Source organism: Sphaeramia orbicularis, chromosome 1 (assembly GCF_902148855.1).
Source record: "Sphaeramia orbicularis chromosome 1, fSphaOr1.1, whole genome shotgun sequence".
NCBI classification, from domain to species: domain Eukaryota; kingdom Metazoa; phylum Chordata; class Actinopteri; order Kurtiformes; family Apogonidae; genus Sphaeramia; species Sphaeramia orbicularis.
The window spans coordinates 37,996,975-38,019,115 of NC_043957.1; the positions used below are offsets into that span (position 1 = coordinate 37,996,975).

Here is a 22,141-nt window from a genome sequence, read left to right on the forward strand (position 1 = left end):
ATATCTGATGGTGCTGAAAAGCAGAGAAACTACATTTGACCTAAATCTGATTTAAATCTATTGATAAGATGAATGGCTCAAATGTTATTAAATATTTTAGATCAGTAGATAGTTTTGATCTGGTGGCTGTTTAGGTCTTTGAGGGTTAAGTGATGTGATTAAACCAAATTTTGCTCCTTCTTCATTTCTCAGAGGAGGTACCACCGCATCCAGCAGAACTCCCAGGTACCTTTGCACAGGAATCTACCAAGAATACAAGTTGCCCTTCGCTGTCGTACATCATCATTGTCACCTCGGCCGTCAGCGTCCTCCTAACTCTGATCTTCACCCTGCCGATGATCCTGATGGTGAGTTCAAACCACCACATCTCTGCCTGAATTCAAAAACACAGTCCAGAGGAGGGTTCAGCTATCCTCTGAATCAGAAGATATTATCTTCCGTATACGTACATGTTTATCAGTCATCACATAAAACCACATAACTGCGTCATATCCCCAGAGATTAACAGGTAATGTGCATTAAAATCCACCATCTACAAGTGAAGTATGTAGATAAGACTCTTTTTTTCTACTTGTCTCAAGATAAAATAACTTCTCGGTTTATTACTAGACTAAACAAGACTTTCAAATTAGATTTCTTTTCTCTTATCTAGATGACTTTTTACAGATATCTGCACTTCTGTCTTAAAAATACTTAAAAAATTATTATTATTGTATCCAGTTTGCCATCAAACTTTTACTGTACCTGTTTTTTTAAGTGGTTTACAGCTTTTTAACCCTTTCATGCATACTGGTCACTCCAGTGGACAGCTATTCTACAGCTGTTCTCTTATATATTCATGGATTTTGTTGTTCTTTTTGTTGTTGTTTTGTTTGTTGTTGTTTTTTTACACATACCTTTATTAAAGTTTTTAGACACTACATATCTTTTATGAGATGAATTGGTCACATTATGTAGATCACTCCTGAGCATAAACCCCCAGAATCATAAGCTCTCCCCATAGTTTTCACACAATTTATCAATAAATACATGTTTCTGTGCATCAAAAATTAAACGTGTGGTGTCCAGCTGAGTGGACATTTTTGCAACTTCGTGAAAAATAGGTTCATAAGATTTTTTTAATTATTATTATTATTTTTGTAATGTATTTTTTACATTATTTAAATTATTCCTTTTTTTTTTCCAGAAGAAAATTTTCAGTCGCATTGTTTTTTTCATGCCTAAAGAGGAATAAAACCACTCAGGAAAAAAATTTGATTAAGGTTCTCATAATTCGTGCATGAAAGGGTTAATCTAATCACAAAGAGAGCTCCTCAATAGAAAATACATAAATAGATTTCTAGGTTAGTTTTCCACTCACATACTGAAATATATACAAAATGTACGGTGATGTTTCATTATCAACAGGTAAAACGATGGGCTGGCAGAAGAAAATTAACAACAAGAACTGAACCAGGAGTCCCCAATGAATACGTGTATGAAGTTATGACTAAGAACGGCTTTCGTCCTGTTACCGGGAATTTCCAGAGCCCCTGTGCTTAAAAAACTGATAAAATGGGATTCGTGCTAAACATCTCCATGCTTCTTTTTGATTTTTTTGTGTTTTACTTAGCTCTATAAGTAATTGTGTTCAGACATACAATATAATTCAAAAGTCTTATTTTAAGGTCATATTGATTATGTGCAATTGTTGATTTCTGCATCAAAACGCAACTGGAATTTACAGGAAAATGTTGGGAAAAATATGAAAATTTTGAAATTGTATGGAATCATTTGAACAGAGAAAAAGAAAGAAAAATATAAATACACATTTAGAGAGAGAGTTGATATAAGGCAGTTGAAAAAAAGTCTAAAGAAACTCAATTTAGTCTGAAAAGGAGTAGTTTAGAGGGAAGTGCACCACAACGTTTACAAGATGTAACAACACAAAACACTTTTACCATTGAGTTCTGATTTTTTGTGTTTAACGTGCATTATTTCCTATATAAAGGAGCAGAGAAATACATTTGCATGGTCGTTACAACCCTGCTAAAGGTGGCCAAAGACATTTGAACGGCGCTGTATATAAGCCAAAAACAAAAACAAAACATGCAACAGTTTACCTGTCTACACCCCAAAATGTTTAATTATAATAAATTAAATGATCAAATTAACCTTTTGGCTAAAACAGACTGTTCTATTACCAAAAATACATGAAACGCTCCGGTTAAAGTTTATTTACAGCCTTGATTCAACCCGTTAAAGGACGACATTGCTGAAAAAAAAGACACAACACACTTCACTTTATTCACTCAGTTCACATTTGACAGAAATCACACAACAATTAATGCAACAGTACAACTGATCAACAGGCCAAAAAAAAAGAGAAAATTCTAATATTGAGGCATTAATAATGATCATATTTGCAAAATTAATTATGTGTTAATAATTGCAATAGTAATGGTTCATTATTACTAGAAAGCTATGGATACAATTTTTGCTGTTATAATTTATATCTTGAACTTGCTTTTATTTTTCTACTATTTTTTAATAATTGCTTTTGTATCTAACTTTAAAAATGAAGTTTTTCTATGACACAACTGACATCTTTACCTTTGTATATGTGTATTCTGTGGCTTTACAAATATACATTCAATAAAGTTATGGATTAAATGTGAAAATCTGTCTGTTCTCTCTTATTGTATCTGACAAATCTTTTTTTTTTTCAAAGAGAGTCAACATGTTTATCACCAAAGGGCAGGATGTGTATCATGTTGTGTAGGCTACCACAAAAACTGCAGAAGCATCCCTTGAGATGCATAGAAATAGTTTCATAGGTTACAATTTGCCGCACTGATAACTGAAAAGTGACACTGTTTTATTTTATGGCGATAGAAAACATACTTCGAACATACACTTGTTGTCGTGACTATAGGACCAGACTGTGGCTGTTTGTGTACGCATGTGTGTGGGGGTGGGGGTGGGGGTGGGGGTGGTGGTGGTTGTGAGTGGGGGTCGTTACAGGAAAAAACATGTACGTATGGTGGCTGTCTCGATATCAACAATCCAACCAAGCAGACTTCCTGACCAGTTTGGCTAACCCCAGTTCAAAACCGCCAGTTTTCAAGCTTCCTTTGTCTTGAGTATTTTCTCAAGTAGTCATCACGACTATCATACAATCAAAAAAATGCTTCCCACAGCCTCAACATATAAGACAAACATTACTAAAAGACAGGTGCACATCAGGACAGGTGACAAGTTAAAGGTTAGTAAAGTGACGGAGCCTCTAGAACAGCTTTAAGGCTCTTTGGTATGTACAGCTAAAAGGGCCTTTATCTTCCTGGAAGAATAGAACTGTTTCATCGAACAATAAAAAGGTTCACACAGAACTTTTTGTTTTTATCTTGTATGCTTTCTGACCTTTAGCACATACCACACCTTCAAAAGTGAACTGCTAACCACAGTGTCTGATTCTGTTTACTGATGTCTTGCCTGTCGATCTACATCTAGATGACATTTTGTCCAGTTCCTTTAGAAACACTTTGAAGCTGATCAGTTGTTTTTTTTACAGCCCCAAACTGGGACACTCAGTCTGAAACCAACTTAAAACTTCTCATCTTAATCAACAGTCTGAAACATAACTGAATAGTAACCCATAAACCCTAAACATCCACTGTCGACCAAAACCATCTACTGATCTAAACTGTTTAATAACTGTTGATCCAATAATCCTATCAATCCATGTAAATAATTGGTGTAAAATACAGTTTGTCATCTTTTCATGGTCATCAGATGTGACCCATTTGGAAGTTCAGAGGCTCCGTAGTGAAGATGGAAACACCGTCATCTTCTACAACATTGATTCACCGGTAAAATCCATAGAGTTCGATAAATGACAGTGAATGGACACACTGAGTATATATTGAGTTAGTGATATATTTTGTTAAAAAGTCACTTTTTCTTTATTTTCTCTGTTTCTGTTGATATAATAATCCTCAAATAATCTGAGCTTTTATGAACGTCTACATTATCAGTAAATATGAATGATATGACCCATTTGGACGTTCAGAGGCTCCAGTGAACGTGGAAACACCGTCATCTTCTACAACATTGATTCAACCAGTAAAACCAATGGAGTCGGATCAATGACAGTGGATGGACACACTGGGTTTATGTTCAGTTACTTGTATCTTTGCTGAAAAAGTAACTTTTTCTTCATTTTTCTCTGTTTCTGATATAATAACCCTCAACTTTAATCTGAACTTTTATGAACATCTACATGATCAGTGAATTAAATCTAAGAAAATACTTGATTTTCAGTGCAAATTCGCAAAATACAGACAATATTATTACAATAAATGGTGATAAATCACTTAAGAAAGGTTAAACAGAGAGACAAATTTGTTTGGGAACTGACACAAAAGTCACACTGGGTCTTTTGATGCATGTTGTCTTGTGCTGCCGTACATTTGAATTTCCCTCATGGTGGATCAATAAAGTATATCTCATTTCATCTCATTTCATCTCATCTCATCTCATCTCATCAGTTAATCACATACCCAGCCATGGATTTTGCCGAATAGGTCTGTATTTGTAGTTTTCGTCTTCATCATTCAGGTTTGTCCACTAATTTGTCACTTCTTTCTACCTTAGACTTGCCAAATGCTTGTTCTATTTTGCTGAAGTGAATGAAGATACCTAAAAATCATAATTTTGTGATGTTTATGACAACAGCAATCAAACTGACCCTGAATCATGCATCTGTTAGTCACGTTATTATATTTATTATTTATCCTATAAGCCACTTGATTCTATTTAAAGAATAAACTGCACCAAACTATAATTGCTCTGGAGCAGGTTATCATCAAGGATGTCTCTGTATTTTACTGTATTGATCTTTCTCTTGACCCATTTCCTGCTGTTAAAAACACCCCCACAGCCTGATGCTACCCCCACCATGTTTCACTGTAGGGACGGTGTTCGGCCGGTGATGAGCACTGCATGGTTTCCTCCAAACATGATGTTTGGCATTCAGGCCAAACAGTTCAATGTTTGTTTCATCAAAACACAGAATCTAGCTCAGTGGTTTCCAACCTTTTTTGGCTCCTGACCCCATTTTAACATCAAATTCCTGGCGAACCCAGACATTCAAAATAGAGACATTATTTTTTGCTAAAATTAATTTGTTTTTGATCATGTAATAGTTTGCTATACTATGTTGCAAATAAATGTTAATTTTAGACGACATTTAGGCTATATAATGTATATTATTATGGATGGAGGCAGATTACTGCACAAAGTGAGGATTTTATTTTTCTTGGTCAGGATATGTACAGTCAGTCCAGCTTGGATTTACAAGGCTGACAATTAATACTGAACAAACAAGAACTCAAACTATGAATTATGAAAGAGCCGCAGTATCTGAAACCAACCACAATGAACATTTGAAAGATAAACAGTACCACAGTGCTTCAGTTTCAGCTTCACAGTTTGTCATGTCTTTTATGGATTGGGATTGTCTCTCTTAATTCACCATATATTTCTTATTAGTAGCCTTTTTTTTTTTTTTTTTTTATCAATTAGTTGAAATTCCAGGCGACCCCACGTGGGATCCCGACCACAAGGTTGAAAAACACTGATCTAGCTCCTCCTGGTCTGAGGGTCCTTCAGGGGCCTTTGGTCAAACTCCAGGTGGACTGTCATGTTCCTTTTACTGAGGAGGGGCTTCCATCTGGCCACTCCCCCATATAGGCCTACTTGGTGGAGTGCTGCAGAAACGGTTGTCCTTCTAGAAGGTTCTCCTCTCTTCATTCACCAGTGCTGAAGGCTACTCTGCCCATTGGGACCTTCAATGTTGCAGCCATATTTCTGAACCCTTTCCCAGATCTGTGCCTAGATAGAATCCTGTGCTAGAGGTCTACAGACAATTCCTTGGACTTGACGTCTTAGTTTGTGCTCTGATATGCACCGTCGACTATCAGACCTTCTACAGACAGGTGTGTCTTTCCAAATCATGTCCAATTTGCCACAGGTGCAGGATGAGTATAAACAGGCTGAACCTGAGCTCAGTTAGTGTCATGGGAAACACTGTGGATACTTAAGTAGTGTACATGCTATATTTTTTTATTTTTAATAAATCTGCAAATGTTTCAAACATTTTTTTTTTTCACTTTGTCATTATGAGGTATTGTGTGTAGAATTTTGAGGTAAAAAAAAAAAAAGAAAAAAAAGACTAATCTATTTTGGAATAAGGCTCTAACACAAGAAAATGTGTAGGGCTAGGAATACTTTCTGGTGTGCAGTAGCTGGTAAAGGTACAACACCAGAGTGGAGAAGGGGTTACACAGCTATGGCACTGGTGTCAAACATGCGGCCTGGGGGCCAAATCCGACCCACCAAAGGGTCCAGTCTGGCCCTTAGGATGAATTTGTGAAAAGCAAAAATTACACTAAGATATTAACAATTCTTTTAGTTCTGGTTCCACATTCAAACCAATTCAATCTCAAGTGGGCAGGACCAGTCAAATATTATCATAATAACAGAAATAATGACAACTCAAAATTTTTCTCTTTATAAATGTAAATATTTTCATGTATTTACACTAAAACAAAGTATAATTTTGCAAAAAATGTAAATAACCTGAACAAATATGAACAACCTGATATGTCTTCAGAGAAGTAAGTACAATTTTAACAAGATTCTGCCTGTTATTAAATGTTTTGTGTGTTTGTAGATCCGCTGTGATCTGTAAGTTATAATGAACATGTGTAAATGATAAACTGAGGCAGAATATTGTCAAAATTACACTTATTTTTTCAGTTTGTTCATGTCATTCACATTGTTTGAAAGGACAGTTTGTAGATGTAAACCTTTTCATAATGTAAATTTACTTTTTTCACTTTTAAACATAGAGAAAAGTTTGGTGTTGACATTATTTATATATTATTATTTTACTGGTTCAGTCCACTGCAGATCAAATTTAGTTGAATGTGGAACTGAACTAAAATGAATTTGACACCTCTGAGCTATGGTTTGTGTGTGCATGTGTGTATGTGTGTGTGTATTTTTTCAAAACCACTGACTTGTTGGCAGTAATACATTGGACCAGCAGAGGGCAGCATGAGACAGAGGTTTTTTTTTTTGTTGTTGTTTTTTACATCTATCTATCTATCTATCTATCTATCTATCTATCTATCTATCTATCTATCTATCTTGGCAATGCAATAAATCATCTTTTTTGCACAAACATTATTTTGGCTTATGGAGAAATAAATGACTTACACTCTAATGTTCACTTTGCTCAAATGTAATGTATTGTGGCTTAATATTATTGCAACGTGCGCATGCTCAGTGCTCTGTCTCCATATGTTACAGTATCTATTTAATAACATGAGTCTGATGTTATTACTGATAGTTAGTAGTTTTCATCAGTCAGCAAAGCAACCCTTTCAAACTAATCCAACAGCCCTTTACACCAACAGACACTGACTTCTCATTGATATGATAATGTCTCCAACCAGTTTACGCACTGTACTGTAGTCTCCAGCTGAGAGTCGTGCGTAAAAGTCGCGTAAAAGACCCTCCCCCCACTCCCACCCTCTCTAATGTATCTTTAACTATGCTCGTGTGGTCTGGATCGTCTTTGCATCCCAGTGAAGTGCACATCAGAAACCCGAGCGGACCACACGGCATATGTGCATCTGCTGTGCCTGCAGTCACACACCACCATCACCCACTGAGCTCCAACTGCACCAGAACAAGTGCAAAGAAACTGAGGCAACTTAGTCCGGCTCCAGGTTTTGGTCGACGGGGACCCTGTGAAAGTGACCCGGGTTTCCTGTGAGCATCTGTGCTCTACACTTTTGGCTGAGGAAAGTGGACCAGCAGCAGGACCAGACCATGAAGAAGACTGCCAATACAGGTAGAGTCCAACAGAAAGCCTTATCTGACTAAAGTGTAGATGAAAGGAAATGTGACCTGTACTGAGAACAGTTTGGACTAGAGCACAGGTGTCAAACATGCGGCCCGGGGGCCAAATCCGGTCCGCCAAAGGGTCCAGTCTGGCCCTTGGGATGAATTTGTGAAACGCAAAAATTACACTAAGATATTAACAATTCTTTTAGTTCTGGTTCCACATTCAGATCAATTCAATCTCAAGTGGGCAGGAGCAGTCAAATATTATCATAATAACATAGAAATAATGACAACACCAAATGTTTCTCTTTGTACAGGGTGGGGAAGCAAAAATTACAATATTTTGAGGCAGGGATTGAAAGACAGTGTATGACCAATTAGTTTATTGAAAGTCATGAGAATTTATTTGCCACAAGAAAATTGACATCATAGAAAATGTTTTTATTCTATGTGTCCTCCTTCTTTCTCAATAACTGCCTTCACACGCTTCCTGAAACTTGCGCAAGTGTTCCTCAAATATTTGGGTGACAACTTCTCCCATTCTTCTTTAATAGTATCTTCCAGACTTTCTCGTAATAGTTTTGCTCATAGTCATTCTCTTCTTTACATTCTAAACAGTCTTTATGGACACTCCAACTATTTTTGAAATCTCCTTTGGTGTGACGAGTGCATTCAGCAAATCACACACTCTTTGATGTTTGCTTTCCCGATTACTCATATGGGCAAAAGTTTCTGAAAAGGTATGGATAATAGTGGTAGGTATGATTATGACATCAGTATATGTTTGGTTTCAAAACAATTGACGTAGTGCCTGCTGAGAAAAAACAACTAAATGTTCATTGTAAATTTTGCTTCCCCACCTTGTAAATGTAAATATTTTCATGTATTTACACTAAAACAAAGTATAATTTTGCAAAAAATGTGAATAACCTGAACAAATATTAACAACCTGAAATGTCTTAAGAGAAATAAGTACAATATTAACAATATTTTGCGTGTTGCTAAATGTTTTGTGTATTTGTTTATCCACTGTGATGTGTAAATTATAATGTACATGTGTAAATGATAAACTGAGGCTGAATATTGTAAAAATTACACTTATTTTTTCAGTTTGTTCATATTATTCACATCTTTTGAAAGGATAGTTTGTAGATGTAAACCTTCTCATAATGCAATTTTATTTTTTTTTTCTCTAAAACATAGAGAAAAGTTTTGGAGTTGGCATAATTTATATATTATTATGTTATTATTTTACTGGTTTAGCCCACTTCAGATCAAATTTAGCTGAATGTGGCCCCTGAACTAAAATGAGTTTGACACCCCTGGATTAGATTATTAAAACCTTCCTTTGCATGTTAAAGTCCAGGTGGTTATGGGCTGTATACACAGTAGTGGAAAAAAGTTTTTGGACACCCTTAAAATGTTACACAGTCTGAAGTATTATTAGGAAATATTTGCAGGAAAATCTTATTTGTGTTTCGAAAGGTGTAGATGCATCAGACGGACACAAACAGATGAAAAAACACACAAAAAAACAAAAACAAAATTCTTGACAGGTTCAACATATCATGCCCTGGATGTAGTAAAACATTCAGTTTGACCTCGATGGAACAGAGCATGTGCAGAAATGAGCATGTAGGTTTAGAGAACAGAACAATATTTGGCAGAGTTCAATAACTTAAGAATGATTCTTAATGCAATATATCACAAATGCATGGAGCGTCCTAAATCTTTTTTCCACCAGTGTAAATGCATATACACATGTACTATTCATGAAATGCATGCATAATTTAGATAAGTTCCTATACAGTGACTTTTAGTGTTTATCATATGTGACGCAGTACACTGTAATTATCCATTTGAAGCTTCTTCATGTGAGAAACACGTCCCTGCTTTAGTTACTTCAGTCTTTAAACTTTATTTTATGTTTCTCTCAAGTTGTCTTACTCATCCTTCTTCAACTTACCAAGCTCTTTCACTTAGTCGTGGCTCCCTCTGTTGTTTTGAGTCACTTTGTTTTGCGGCTGAGTGTGCAGCACCCTTGGGAGTCCCTCGGGGTCCCCTGGCTATTAAAGTCTGATGTGCATCATCATCTGTTCTTCTCAGCCTGACCTTCATGGGTGCGCCAGCCCCTTCAGGCGGTGCTCACTATGTGGACTCATAGTGCTACGCATATGAGGACGTGTGTGTTTATCTGGCATTAACAAACATTGTGGATATGCGTTTTCTTTAGTGAACTTGCTTCATGTGTGCTTACGTATTTTGCTGGCATGATATAATGTAGTGTGTGCTTGTGTGTGAGTTACACTGTGCTTCTCTGGCTTTGCTCAGGCCCCATCTGTGCGTTCCCCCTCTTTCAACATTTAGGAACACACGATGGGCTCTGGGGACGGAAATATTACGCTTCAGATTAAACAGACACAGAAAAGTGGCACAAGCTGATGCTGCTGAGGCTTGTGTTTAACACTGGAGCTGTATCAAACAATAAGCTGGAGGAAAAGTCATCATCTTCATTAAAGCCAGTAAAACAAACAAATGTTAGAAATTCTCTTAGGACCAGTTTGAGTCTAAGTCTCGAAGCAAGTTTTTTAGGGGTCTGATCTGGGAAGCATGAACATTTTCAGTTTTAGATTCATTCAATTATTTTCCAGACTGCTTAACCTGTAAAGACCTGGTGCTACTTTTGAGGCAGTTCCCAAATGAATTGTTACCTCTGCCAAGGAGGTGATGTTTTTGTCAGCATTGGTTTGTCTGTTTGTCTGTCTGTTTGTCTGTGTACAAGATAACTCAAAAAGTTATGGACGGATTTGGATGAAAATTTCAGGAAATGTTGATACTGGTACAAGGAACAAATGATTAAATTTTGGTGGTGATCGGAGGTGGGGGGGCCACAGGGGCCCACTGATCTGCCTTGGAGGAGGTCTGTGCTGTCTTTTCTAGAAAAGCACTCGTAGAGCGCAGACCTCCGCCAAGGCAGATCAGTGGGCCCCCGTGCCCCCCCCCCCCCCCCCCCCCAACCTCCGATCACCACCAAAATTTAATCATTTGTTCCTTGTGCCAGTATCAACATTTCCTGAAATTTTCATCCAAATCCGGGGCACTGATCTGCCTTGGCGGAGGTCTGCGCTCTCCGAGTGCTTCTAGTTTTCTATTTTTTGCCTTTATTAAGTGATTTATCACAATTTATTCTAATATTATGCTCTGTATTTTGCATTTTTAAGTGAAAATCAGGTATTTTACTATATTTAATCCTTTATAGGGCATTCATAGAAATACTCTGAAATTGTAAATTTCAACCTTTTTGTGTTACACTGGTCTACAAGGAAAATGCTTCCAGAATAAAAGTAATGAAATTTTACCACATGAGTCACTGATAAAGAAAAATCAAGTCAAAAATGCTGGTTGGCTAAACTTTCCAAGATACAGCCTTGGGTCAAAATGTGAAATTCAAGAATTAACGAGAGAATGAGTTTGACTCAAAAGGAATATTTGTCTCAGAGCTTCAAGATCTACTTCAAAACACTGTCTGCACATTAGAATACATTCACTTTACAGGTTCTATTTAGTGGAAGATTTATAAAACTGTTATATAAACGTACATAAACCAATATATATGTGTAATAACACTTAGTCATATACCTTGAAAACATCAGCAAACTGGCACTTTTGTCATTTATTTTTTTTCCCAATTAATCTTATTAAAATACATAACATTTAGCACATTTAATCTCTGAAGCAAATCATTTCTAAAAAATTGTAGACCAGTATTATTGGAGGACATAACACAAATGCATTCCTTTTGTGAAAATTTTCAACAATTTTTATTCTTGTATAGAAAATCGAGGTCAGTGAAGTTACCATATTTGGTTCCTTATCTGTTAGTGGCAAAAAAAAAAAAAGTAAATATAAAAAATACAAGAAAAAACACATGTAAGGTGTTAGGAACATGCATTTTAGCACCTTTAGATCATCCCTTTTAGAACATCAGACCAACATAAGTGCTGATCCAGACCCCTGTCCACATCCACATGCTCCCATTGAACATCATTCCTTACATTAGTACCATTACTTCATGGTACCTAACAAAGCAGGTACACTCACTGTTCATGCAGAGGCGGACCTTACAGACCCTGTAGACCACATTGGACCTGAGATTGTTGACTCACTGTCCTCACTGCAACTGTACTGTCACTGTCTTGTAACGTGGGCAGAAATGACCAAAAACGGTCACTCGCCTGATAAAGGGTTAATTTGCTGATTATGCAGATGTTCGTAAAAATTCAGATTAAAGTTAAGGGTTTTTCTATCACCTTTTCAGTGAAATCTATCATTAACTGAACATAAATCCAGTGTGTCCATCCACTGTCATTGATCCAACTCCACTGGTTTTAATGGTGAATCAATGTTGTAGAAGATGACGGTGTTTCCACGCTCACTACGGAGCCTCTGAACGTCCAAATGGGTCATATCTGATGACCATGAAAAGATGATAAACTGTATTTTACACCAGTTGTTTACATGTATTGATAGGATTAGTGGATCAACAGTTATTTAACATTATATACTAGTAAGTCATTTTGGTTGCCGGTGTGAGATTGTAAATGGACCCCCATAGAATATGGACCCAGGGGTCCAGATTCTGCAGCGGAATATGGACCCCCCCTATGGAAAATGGACCCCCCTCCAAATTTAGGGAATGGTTAATTCGTTTTATTATTTTTGGAATATATATATATATACACATAATGGAAACAAAACAACATTTAAAAAAAAACATATTTATTGAGGTATATAACAAGTATTATACAAAGTTAAAAATGTAACAGTATCACAGATATCACACTGAATGGCAAATTACACTGTTATGACAGGCTCAAAATGTTCAAACATGTTCTTCACAAACATGGCTTTTGGTGAAGCCTCACAAGGTGAAGGAAGGCCAGAAAGTGGCGCATAGCACTGCCACCTGTGTTCCTCCCCAAATGGTGAGTAGGTCCAGATTGGTGTGGCGAGTAAGCTGGCCACAGCAAGTATTTCTACTTCTGTGGCATACTCTCCAGTCTGGGCCATGTTGCTGACATCTGCGTTCATATAAATGGGTCTGTCATTCAGTGTGTTATATTTTATATTTTATATTTTATATTTATTTGTTATATTAATAAAATCTTACATAGGGAAGGGGTGAAAGATAAACTTATTGTCAAACGAGTTGTTTCCAGGGTTTTTCCCTAGCTAAAGCTCGGGAAAAAACCATGGAAACAACGAGTTTGACAGTAAGCTATCTTTTACCCCTTCCCTGTGTAAGATTTTATTTCTCACATGACCAGTACAGTTAAAAATAACCATTATTTCATACAGTACTTCATTTAATAATTTCTACATATTAGGGGCCTAAATGCTTATTTCTAAGAAAATTATCAGAGGTGGGGGTGGGGGGTGCCCCACCACCACCACAAACAAACAAAAAAAGCTGGGCCCTGTAGTGAAGCCTTGCAGCATGAGCGTACCTCCCCATACAGCCTGGCCTCCCATTGTGACGTCACTGTGGCGGCGACGGTCGTTTGATACATGTTCTTGTACTCTCTCTTCCCTCAGACAGATCACACAATAACAGAACACAATAAAGAAATTTTGTTTGCAACATGTTCTTTTGTTTCTATTTTATGTGTTTATAATTCAAAACTTAAAAAAAAAAAATTCATTCCCTAAATTTGGAGGGGGGTCCATTTTCCATAGGGGGGGTCCATATTCCGCTGCGGAATCAGGACCCCGAGTCCATATTCCAGGGGGTCCATATTCCATACTACACCGGTGTTTGTTTGGGTCTGTATGGGTTAATTCTCGCGAAGGTTAATGGAGCCTAATTTTATATTTCTGTTGATTTATTTGACACGGACAAGAGTAGCATTGGAACTATTCTTTGTCTTTTCGAAGCTAAAAATTTTGCCATTAAGTCTCTTGCATTGAAGTTTAAAGCTACATAACAGTCTTTTGCATTCTCACACTGACATGAAGCATGACCCACATCTACAGACCAAATGTGTTTGGATACTGACAGATGCAAGTATTAACCTCATATAACAGTTTATTTACAAGTCTTAAGGAGTCAGGGCCTGACCTTTTAGGGAAGAGAAATGCAGGAAATGTCCTTCTTATGTGATTGTCTGGCTTTTTTAAAACAGTCTTATCACTTAGTGTCAGTGTCTATCTCTGGAGACCATCACCACTGCACCTGCTGTGATACAGTGGAGAGCTTTGTGCAAACACCCACTGACTGTCTGTGTTGTCTACTTAAACCACTGGTGGACTGGTCAGCTGGTGTTGACGATTTCTGGAGGACTCAATGCTTTTTTTTTTTTTTTTTGTAGATGCATTTTTGGGCGTTTTTGCCATTGAGACGATACAGATGAAGGGGAATGGAGAGTAGGGGCTGTTGTGATAAGACCGTGGGCTTTGTGGGAACCACCGAGAAGCTGCAGTTTAATCATTAGGAGGATTTCTATTCAACATATCCCGTAAAGACCCAGTCCTACTTTTGTGGCACTTCCAAAATAGTTTTTCTTTATATTTGACTTTTTTTAAGCGCCATTTATTACCTCCGCCAAGCAAAACGGCGGAGGTTATGTTTTCATCAGAGTTTGTCTGTTTGTTTATTTATTTGTTATGGATGGATTTTCAGGAAATTTTCAGGAAATGTTGATACTGGCACAAGGAACAAATGATAAAAATTTGGTTGTGATCGGGGATGGGGGTGGTGTGTGGGGGTGGTTGTTTGTTCGTCTGTCTGTTAGCAAGATAACTCAAAAAGTTATGGACGGATTTGGATGAAATTTTCAGGAAATGTTGATACTGGCACAAGGAACAAATGACTACATTTTGGTGGTGATGGGTGGGCTGCTCTGCCTTGGCAGAGGTCTGCGCTCTCAGAGTGCTTTTCTAGTTACAGGGTGGGGAAGCAAAATGTACAATATTTTGAGGCAGGGATTGAAAGACAGTGTATGACCAATTAGTTTATTGAAAGTCATGAGAATTTATTTGCCACAAGAAAATTGACATAATAGAAAATGTTTTTATTCTATGTGTCCTCCTTCTTTCTCAATAACTGCCTTCACACGCTTCCTGAAACTTGCGCAAGTGTTCCTCAAATATTGGGGTGACAACTTCTCCCATTCTTCTTTAATAGTATCTTCCAGACTTTCTCGTAATAGTTTTGCTCATAGTCATTCTCTTCTTTCCATTATAAACAGTCTTTATGGACACTCCAACTATTTTTGAAATCTCCTTTGGTGTGACGAGTGCATTCAGCAAATCACACACTCTTTGACATTTGCTTTCCCGATTACTCATATGGGCAAAAGTTTCTGAAAAGGTATGGATAATAGTGTTAGGTATGATTATGACATCAATATATGTTTGGTTTCAAAACAATTGACGTAGTGCCTGCTGAGAAAAAACAACTAAATGTTCATTGTAAATTTTGCTTCCCCACCCTGTATAATATTATTCTCTGTAATTTGCATTTTTTCAGTCCAAATATTGTTTTTTCCTATATTTAATTCACTGAATATGACTATGTATTCTCTTCTGTTGTATATTTAGCATTGATTACACTGAAAATTTTATTGTTTGTTTGTTTTCACGTGGAAACATTGTGTTAATTGTAAATAGGGTTAGGCAAAATAAGTCTTAACTTCAGCCTAAACCCTTTTGGTGTCATTGTATATGGAACAATGGATATGTTGTTTTTTGTTTAAAGTAATTAATGTCTGAATAAATTACTACTACTACTACTACTACTACTACTACTACTACTGAGCATGTAGATGTTCATAAAAGCTCAGATTAAAGTTGAGGGTTACTAAATCAAAAACACAGAAAACTGAAGAAAAAATGACTTTTTCTGTTAAATATATCAACTGAACAAAAACCCACTGTCTCCATCCACTGTCATTTATCCAACCCCATTGGTTTTACCGGTGAATCAATGTTTTAGAAGATGATGGTGTTGTACCGTGGTGTTTCCACAGTAACTATGTAGCCTCTGAACCTCCAAATGGGTCATATCTGATGACCATGAAAAAACAAACTGTATTTTACACCAGTTATTTACATGTATGGATAGGATGAGTGGGTCAGTAGGTATTAAACAGTTACATGAGTAGATGGTTTAGGATACCTATGGATGTTTGGGTCTTTATAGGATATACAAACACAAACCTGAAATCAGGCAGCCACACTCTCCCATTCTCAGCCAAGTCTGACCTTAAACATTAAAGACCTACTACTTTTATGGCCACTTCTACATTTGACAATTCCTAGTTATTTATCACCATTTATTGAAATATTATCCTTTGTATTTTGCATTTTCTAGTGAAAATCCAGTATTTACTTGTATTTAATCCACTGATCATGTACAGTGTTGTGCAAGTTACTTCCAAACTGTAATCCATCACAGATAATTTGTTACTATTTTTTAAAAGTAATTCCTTATCTTACAATATTACTCTCTCAGAATTGTAATGTGTTACATGACCCCTGTATTACTTTTCAGTTACATACAGACTTTTGTCATAAATGTGCGCAGTAGAACCCAACCTTCCTTAATGTCTCACGGTCTTGTGGTTTTTTTATTTTATTTTTTTTTATTTGAGCAGTTAAATTATGGGCACTATCGAACATATACTGAGTAAAATATTACTGAAAATTAAATAATAATGCCTTACACTACTGCATTATAGCAAAAAATTATCTGTTACTGTAATGCATTACTTTTATAAGTTCTGTTGATTCTGTTGGGTTTCTGTAAATTGGCTTAGAGTCTGGTTTTGACCAACTCTATATATAAAGTGTCATGAGATAACTTTTTTGTGATCTGGCGCTATATAAACAAAATTTGATTGATTGAGTGATTTAATTGGTTTTCCCCTGTAAGTCGCTTTGGAAAAAAGCATCTGCCAAATGCATAAACATAAACATAACATTTTACTAAAAGCTCAGCGTAAATTCAAAGGTTGCTATATCAGAGAAACCTAAAGAAAAAGTGACTTGTTGATGAAAATATATCATTAACTGAACACAAAAACATGCAACTACAACCACTGTCATTTATCAAACTACATGGGTTTTACTGGTGAGTCTGTGTTGCAGATGATAGTGATGATAGTGTTTCCGTGTTCACTGTGTCCAAAAAAGACAGATCTTATGCCATTGAAAGCTAAAAAGAAACTGCATTTTACCTGAATTATTTCCATTGATTGGATTAGTGGCTTGGAAGTAAACATTCTATATCAGTAGATGCTTTTGGTCACTGGTGGGTTTAGATCTTTGAAGGTTAAGGAGTCAAAACATCTGCCAAATTCCTGAGACGAGAGGACCCACTTAGCATGTTGGCCAAAGATAATCCGAATACCTCTTGTATTTTTTTGGTCAAAATATCTGTTAACCTTGTGACAAACTAAGACAAAAAAGCTATTTATAACCAGATCACAGAATGTCACAGAAGTTATACTGTAAAGGGTTTTTTTGTAAGAATAAAATTACACAATACACAAACAGAAAAATACCTGTGAAGATCAGTTCAATGCCACTACTTAGTCATAACATGTATTTTACATCCTCTAAAGTGTGCATCAGATCTGTGCTTTCTCTTGTGATTCATGTTTAATTTTACTCTCCAAACGGGAGCATTGTGTTGTCTGTTAGATCACCAACAAAAATATGTTGGATCCTTTTTCGGAAAGGCCGGTGGGACCTGGAGCTGATTTCTGCCTGCCCATATTGGACTTAATGAACTGGATGTACCCATGTTGTTCTTTGGTTTCAAGTAATGTGACCCAGAATGAACAGGGAAACCCAGCGGAGTAAATGCACTGTTTTTTCCCTCCCTTTTTTTCTTTCTATCTTCCTACGCATGAGAGATCTCAGTCAGCTGTGCTATATAGTCATCTGGTTGGGTCATTCTATAAAAAAAAAAAAAAAACAGCTCATCCTCAGCTTGAATACGCTCTTTTGTGATGAACATTTGCTGGGGGGTAGTTAGGTGGATTTATTGGACTTTTCATTCTCGATAAAAACACGTCACTCTAACATCATACTGACTAACCTTTCTATTGTGTGACGCATCTGTTTTAGAAGATCACAAGGTTGGATGTTGTGAGGATACATTCGCTAATCAAATTATACATTTTTTCTGTGACTCCGTGGACTAGAGTGAACGTTGGTCAGGATAAGCCTGCTGGGCCAGACACAGTGGAGGACGTAGACAGGCTTTAGCCTATGACATTTTAGTGTTCCACTGAATTATGTCAACATGGGGTCATAATTATCATGAGACTAGGCACTTATCAGACCAAAGTTCCTCTGCATTCACATACAAAAAAATGTTCATTTCTACTAGATCTTATTATTCAGTGATGCAGAAATTCAATGGGATTTACTTGACTCATTTCTATAGCTGCAGATACTGAAGATCTAGATGTATTCTTTTTTATTTCCGTGTGACCTTTTATCATTTCATTTATTCTGTACATACTGACAGTATAAATCCACTGTAAATAATATATACATAAATAAGGGTGGTAGAAAATATCGGTTCTGCAATATATCGCGATATTTCATTTCACAATACTGTAACGATATTAAAAAGTACTGTACCGATATTTTTAGGTATTTATTCAAGTGCCGATATGGCGGAGGTTCATTTTTTTTTTTTTTCCTGTTTTCTTTTGTGTTTATATCGTATTTATTATTATTTAACACTGTTTTATTAAATAATGGTTATTTGAATCGTCCTAAAAGCACTTTTTACTGTCTGAGAGGCATGTGGTAGTTCCTTTGTTGGGACTGCACAAAAATAATGTTATGATGTTAGTTATAAACTAATAGAATATGAACATTTGAGCAGGATCTTAAACTGTAATGTCCGTTAAATATAATTTAAGTTTAACACAGGAACGTTTTGTGATATAACATTAGATCCTGTTGTGATCAAATAAAAATGTGTTTAGTATTTGTGCATATTTCTGATGTAGTTCAATTCTTCTAGGAAATAATCATTTTAAAAAAAGAAATGAACAAAAAAATTGCCTTTTTAACAGTATCATGATATTTCGTATCGTGATCCTAGTATTGTGATTTGTATCGTTTCGCCAGATTGTTGCTAATACACACCCCTATACATAAACACTTATTTTTAATAGACTGGTTCTTTGTACACATCTACCCTGTTATTCATATTTATCTTATTCTCAACCCAGTGTTATCCTTGTCTCTAGTCAAATGTTTGTTTAAGTGTGTTTGGGTTTATTTTGAAATTGTACGTCATGAGCAAAGAAAATCCGAAGCCAAACTGTTTTTGACTGCATTAAGCTGCTCACACTGACAGTGTGTGTATGTGCTGGGGCGCCGATAAGCAGGGGGTAAACGTTACAAATTCATGGGGTCCAGCATTAGTGGGGGGCCCATAGAACAGTGGAGGGGGTCCAGTGGATACAGGCTAGAACAGGGGTCTGCCACCTTTATTATCAAAAGAGCCATTTTGCCCCCTCTTCCGCCAAAAAAAAATTGTCTGGAACTGCAAAAAATAACAGAGCTTATAAACTTTCAAAAGTTTTAATCTTTTTTTACATTTTATCTGTTACAACCACTGAATACAACAAACAGAAGTGCAGTGTGGAATGGAGTATGATCACTCTAAAAGTACACAGTAAAAGTCTTTCATAGTATTTCTGCTAATAGTATATAAAGTACTAATACCAAAAATACCAAATTCATGAGGTACTTATTGGAAGAAATAATTTTATTCATCATTGAATTTAGTCTTAAAGCCTGTTTCAGATGAAAAAACAAACACTTTTGGAGCTTGGAAGGGATTTTTGAGTATGATTACACCAAAAGTGCACAGTAAAAGTAGTTCATAGTATTTGTGCTAATAGTATATAAAGGACTAATACCAAATATACCAAATTCACGAGGTACTTATTGGAAAAAATAATTTTATTCATCATTGAATTTAGTCCTAAAGCCTATTTCAGACGAAAAAACACGCTTTTGTATCTTGGAAGGGAGTCTGTTGTAGGATTACCCCAAAAGTACACAGTACTCATACTCATACAGTCGCTCTATGAAAAGTATCGCTATTTATGGAAATGATTCTCTTCAAAACTCAACACTGCCTCTGCAGTTCCCAGTTGTACTGCTCCATATTCTCCGTCTGGGTTCACATCCGCAAGCTCCCAGAAAACGGACAGAATTACGTGAGTAATATACAAAGGACGGACAGAACCCTCCGTCCGTCTCCATTTGTGTCTTTAACGTAGAGCATAAATGAGCCCTTACTTTAGTTGTCTGGAAGGCACATTTGCTCCATGTAGCTCATCTACCGTAAGTGTCGAATGAGTAGCGCACAAGAAAAATGCTAGCGGCTGGCTTGACCATGCAGAGGAGAATCGCAGCTGGCTTGACTGCAGTAAAGAGAGCCACTACAAGGAGGATAAAGAGCCGCATGAGGCTACGGTGCCGCAGGCTGCCGACCCCTGGGCTAGAAGTTGTGAAAATTTCGTGTAAGATCCACTGTATAAGAGGCATAGAAGTCGGGAGTCAGACGTTGAAAGTATGCAAAGTTTCGGCTTTGTTTTCACACTAGCATAAGTGATGTCATGTATGCCCCCCCCCCCCCTACCACACACACACACACACACACACACACACACATACACTCCGACAGATTGACAAGACACTGAATTTTTACGAAAGGGTCCACAACATTTACCTTTCATGGGGCCCACAGTTGGTAGTGGCGTCCCTGTGTATGTGTATGGCCCACTTGAGGTAAAATTGGGCTGAATGTGGCCCCTGAACAACAATGAGTTTGACACCCCTGCTTTAGACAGTTCAGGTTGTTCATATTTGTTCAGGTCATTCACATTTTATTGTTAAAGGATAGTTTGTTAATGTAAACATTTTCATAATTTAATGTTTTTTGCACTAAATCAAAGAGAAAAAAACTGGTGTTGTCATTATTTATAGGCTATTATGATATTATTTTTGAGTTTGATGCCCTAACTTGCACTTTGCAAATTCATCCCGTGGACCAGATTTGAACCTTTGTTGGGCCGGTTTTGGCCCCTGGGCCGCATGTTTGACACCTGTGACGTAGATGCTCATAAAGCTCAGAGAAAACTCCAAGACTATGAGTTTAGAACAGATAAAGTGACATCATAAACTGAATGTAAAAAACAAGCATATGCATCCACTGTCATTTATCAAACTCCATGGGTTTTACTGGTGAATCAATGCTGCAGAAGATGACGGTGTTTCCACATTCACTACAGAGCCTCTCAACGTCCACATGGGTCAAATCTGATGACTATGAAAAGTTTAGAAACTGCATTTTACCTGAATTATTTATATGTATTAATGGGATTAGTGGATCAAAAGTTAGTAAAGATTTTAGATCAGTAGATGCTTTTGGACACTGGTAGGTCTTTGAGGGTAAGTTTTTATCTGTGACTATATGCATTGTACATATTAAATAATAATATTATTTGGGGGAATTTCATTGCCAACTCCCGAGTCAAAAGTAATAACACAAAACTGTCACATTTTCTAATTCCTTTTGCATAGATGTAAAAAAAAAACTTAGTAGGGATGGGCGTTTTAATTACTTTTTTAGTTGTGACATCATCCTTCACATATGTCCTCCTCCCAAACTAAAATAATAAAAATAAAGAAAAGGGACCAACCAAGGAATGAATGAACTGCAAGTATATAACAACATTTTTCAAAGCACTTCTAACAGTTTTTCAGCCTTAGCATGTGCAGCACTCTGACAGAAACAGTCCCATAAACATTATTCATTCATCTCTATGAAGTATAATGTGAATTTCCTCCCAAACCCCCACCCCAAATAAACACTAGTCAAGTCTTAGAAGATGTTGACTGTGGTTATTGCGTTGACTATTAAACTGATCAATTATTCCTGTAGACTCAGCCCATTTTGGCATTTAATAACTACATAAATCAGTGTCAAAATGAATTTTTAGCCGGACTTGGTAAACATGATTTTTTTCAGATATCTCCAACTCCGTGATTACTTTGTAAAGGAAATACAATGTTCTGTGACAGAACCTCCCTCTCATCTAATTCAAATACTGGTAGAAGCCTATAAAGGTTCCAGTAACAAAAACATCACTGGTAAAATTTATACAGCTTTGAATTCAAAAGACAATGAGATATATTGTCACACAAA

The 22,141-nt window shown here is 36.6% G+C and overlaps 1 protein-coding gene across 1 annotated transcript in view; it reads left to right on the forward strand.

Moving 5' to 3' along the window:
• Positions 1-7,587: 7,587 nt before the first annotated feature.
• Positions 7,588-22,141, forward strand: part of septin9b (septin 9b) — a 124,790-nt gene continuing 110,236 nt past the window's right edge. Inside the window, exon 1 of the mRNA XM_030137300.1 lies at positions 7,588-7,900. Within this exon, the coding sequence (XP_029993160.1) occupies positions 7,879-7,900 (22 nt within the window). The 5' untranslated portion in view covers positions 7,588-7,878. The remainder of the gene's footprint in view (positions 7,901-22,141) is intronic.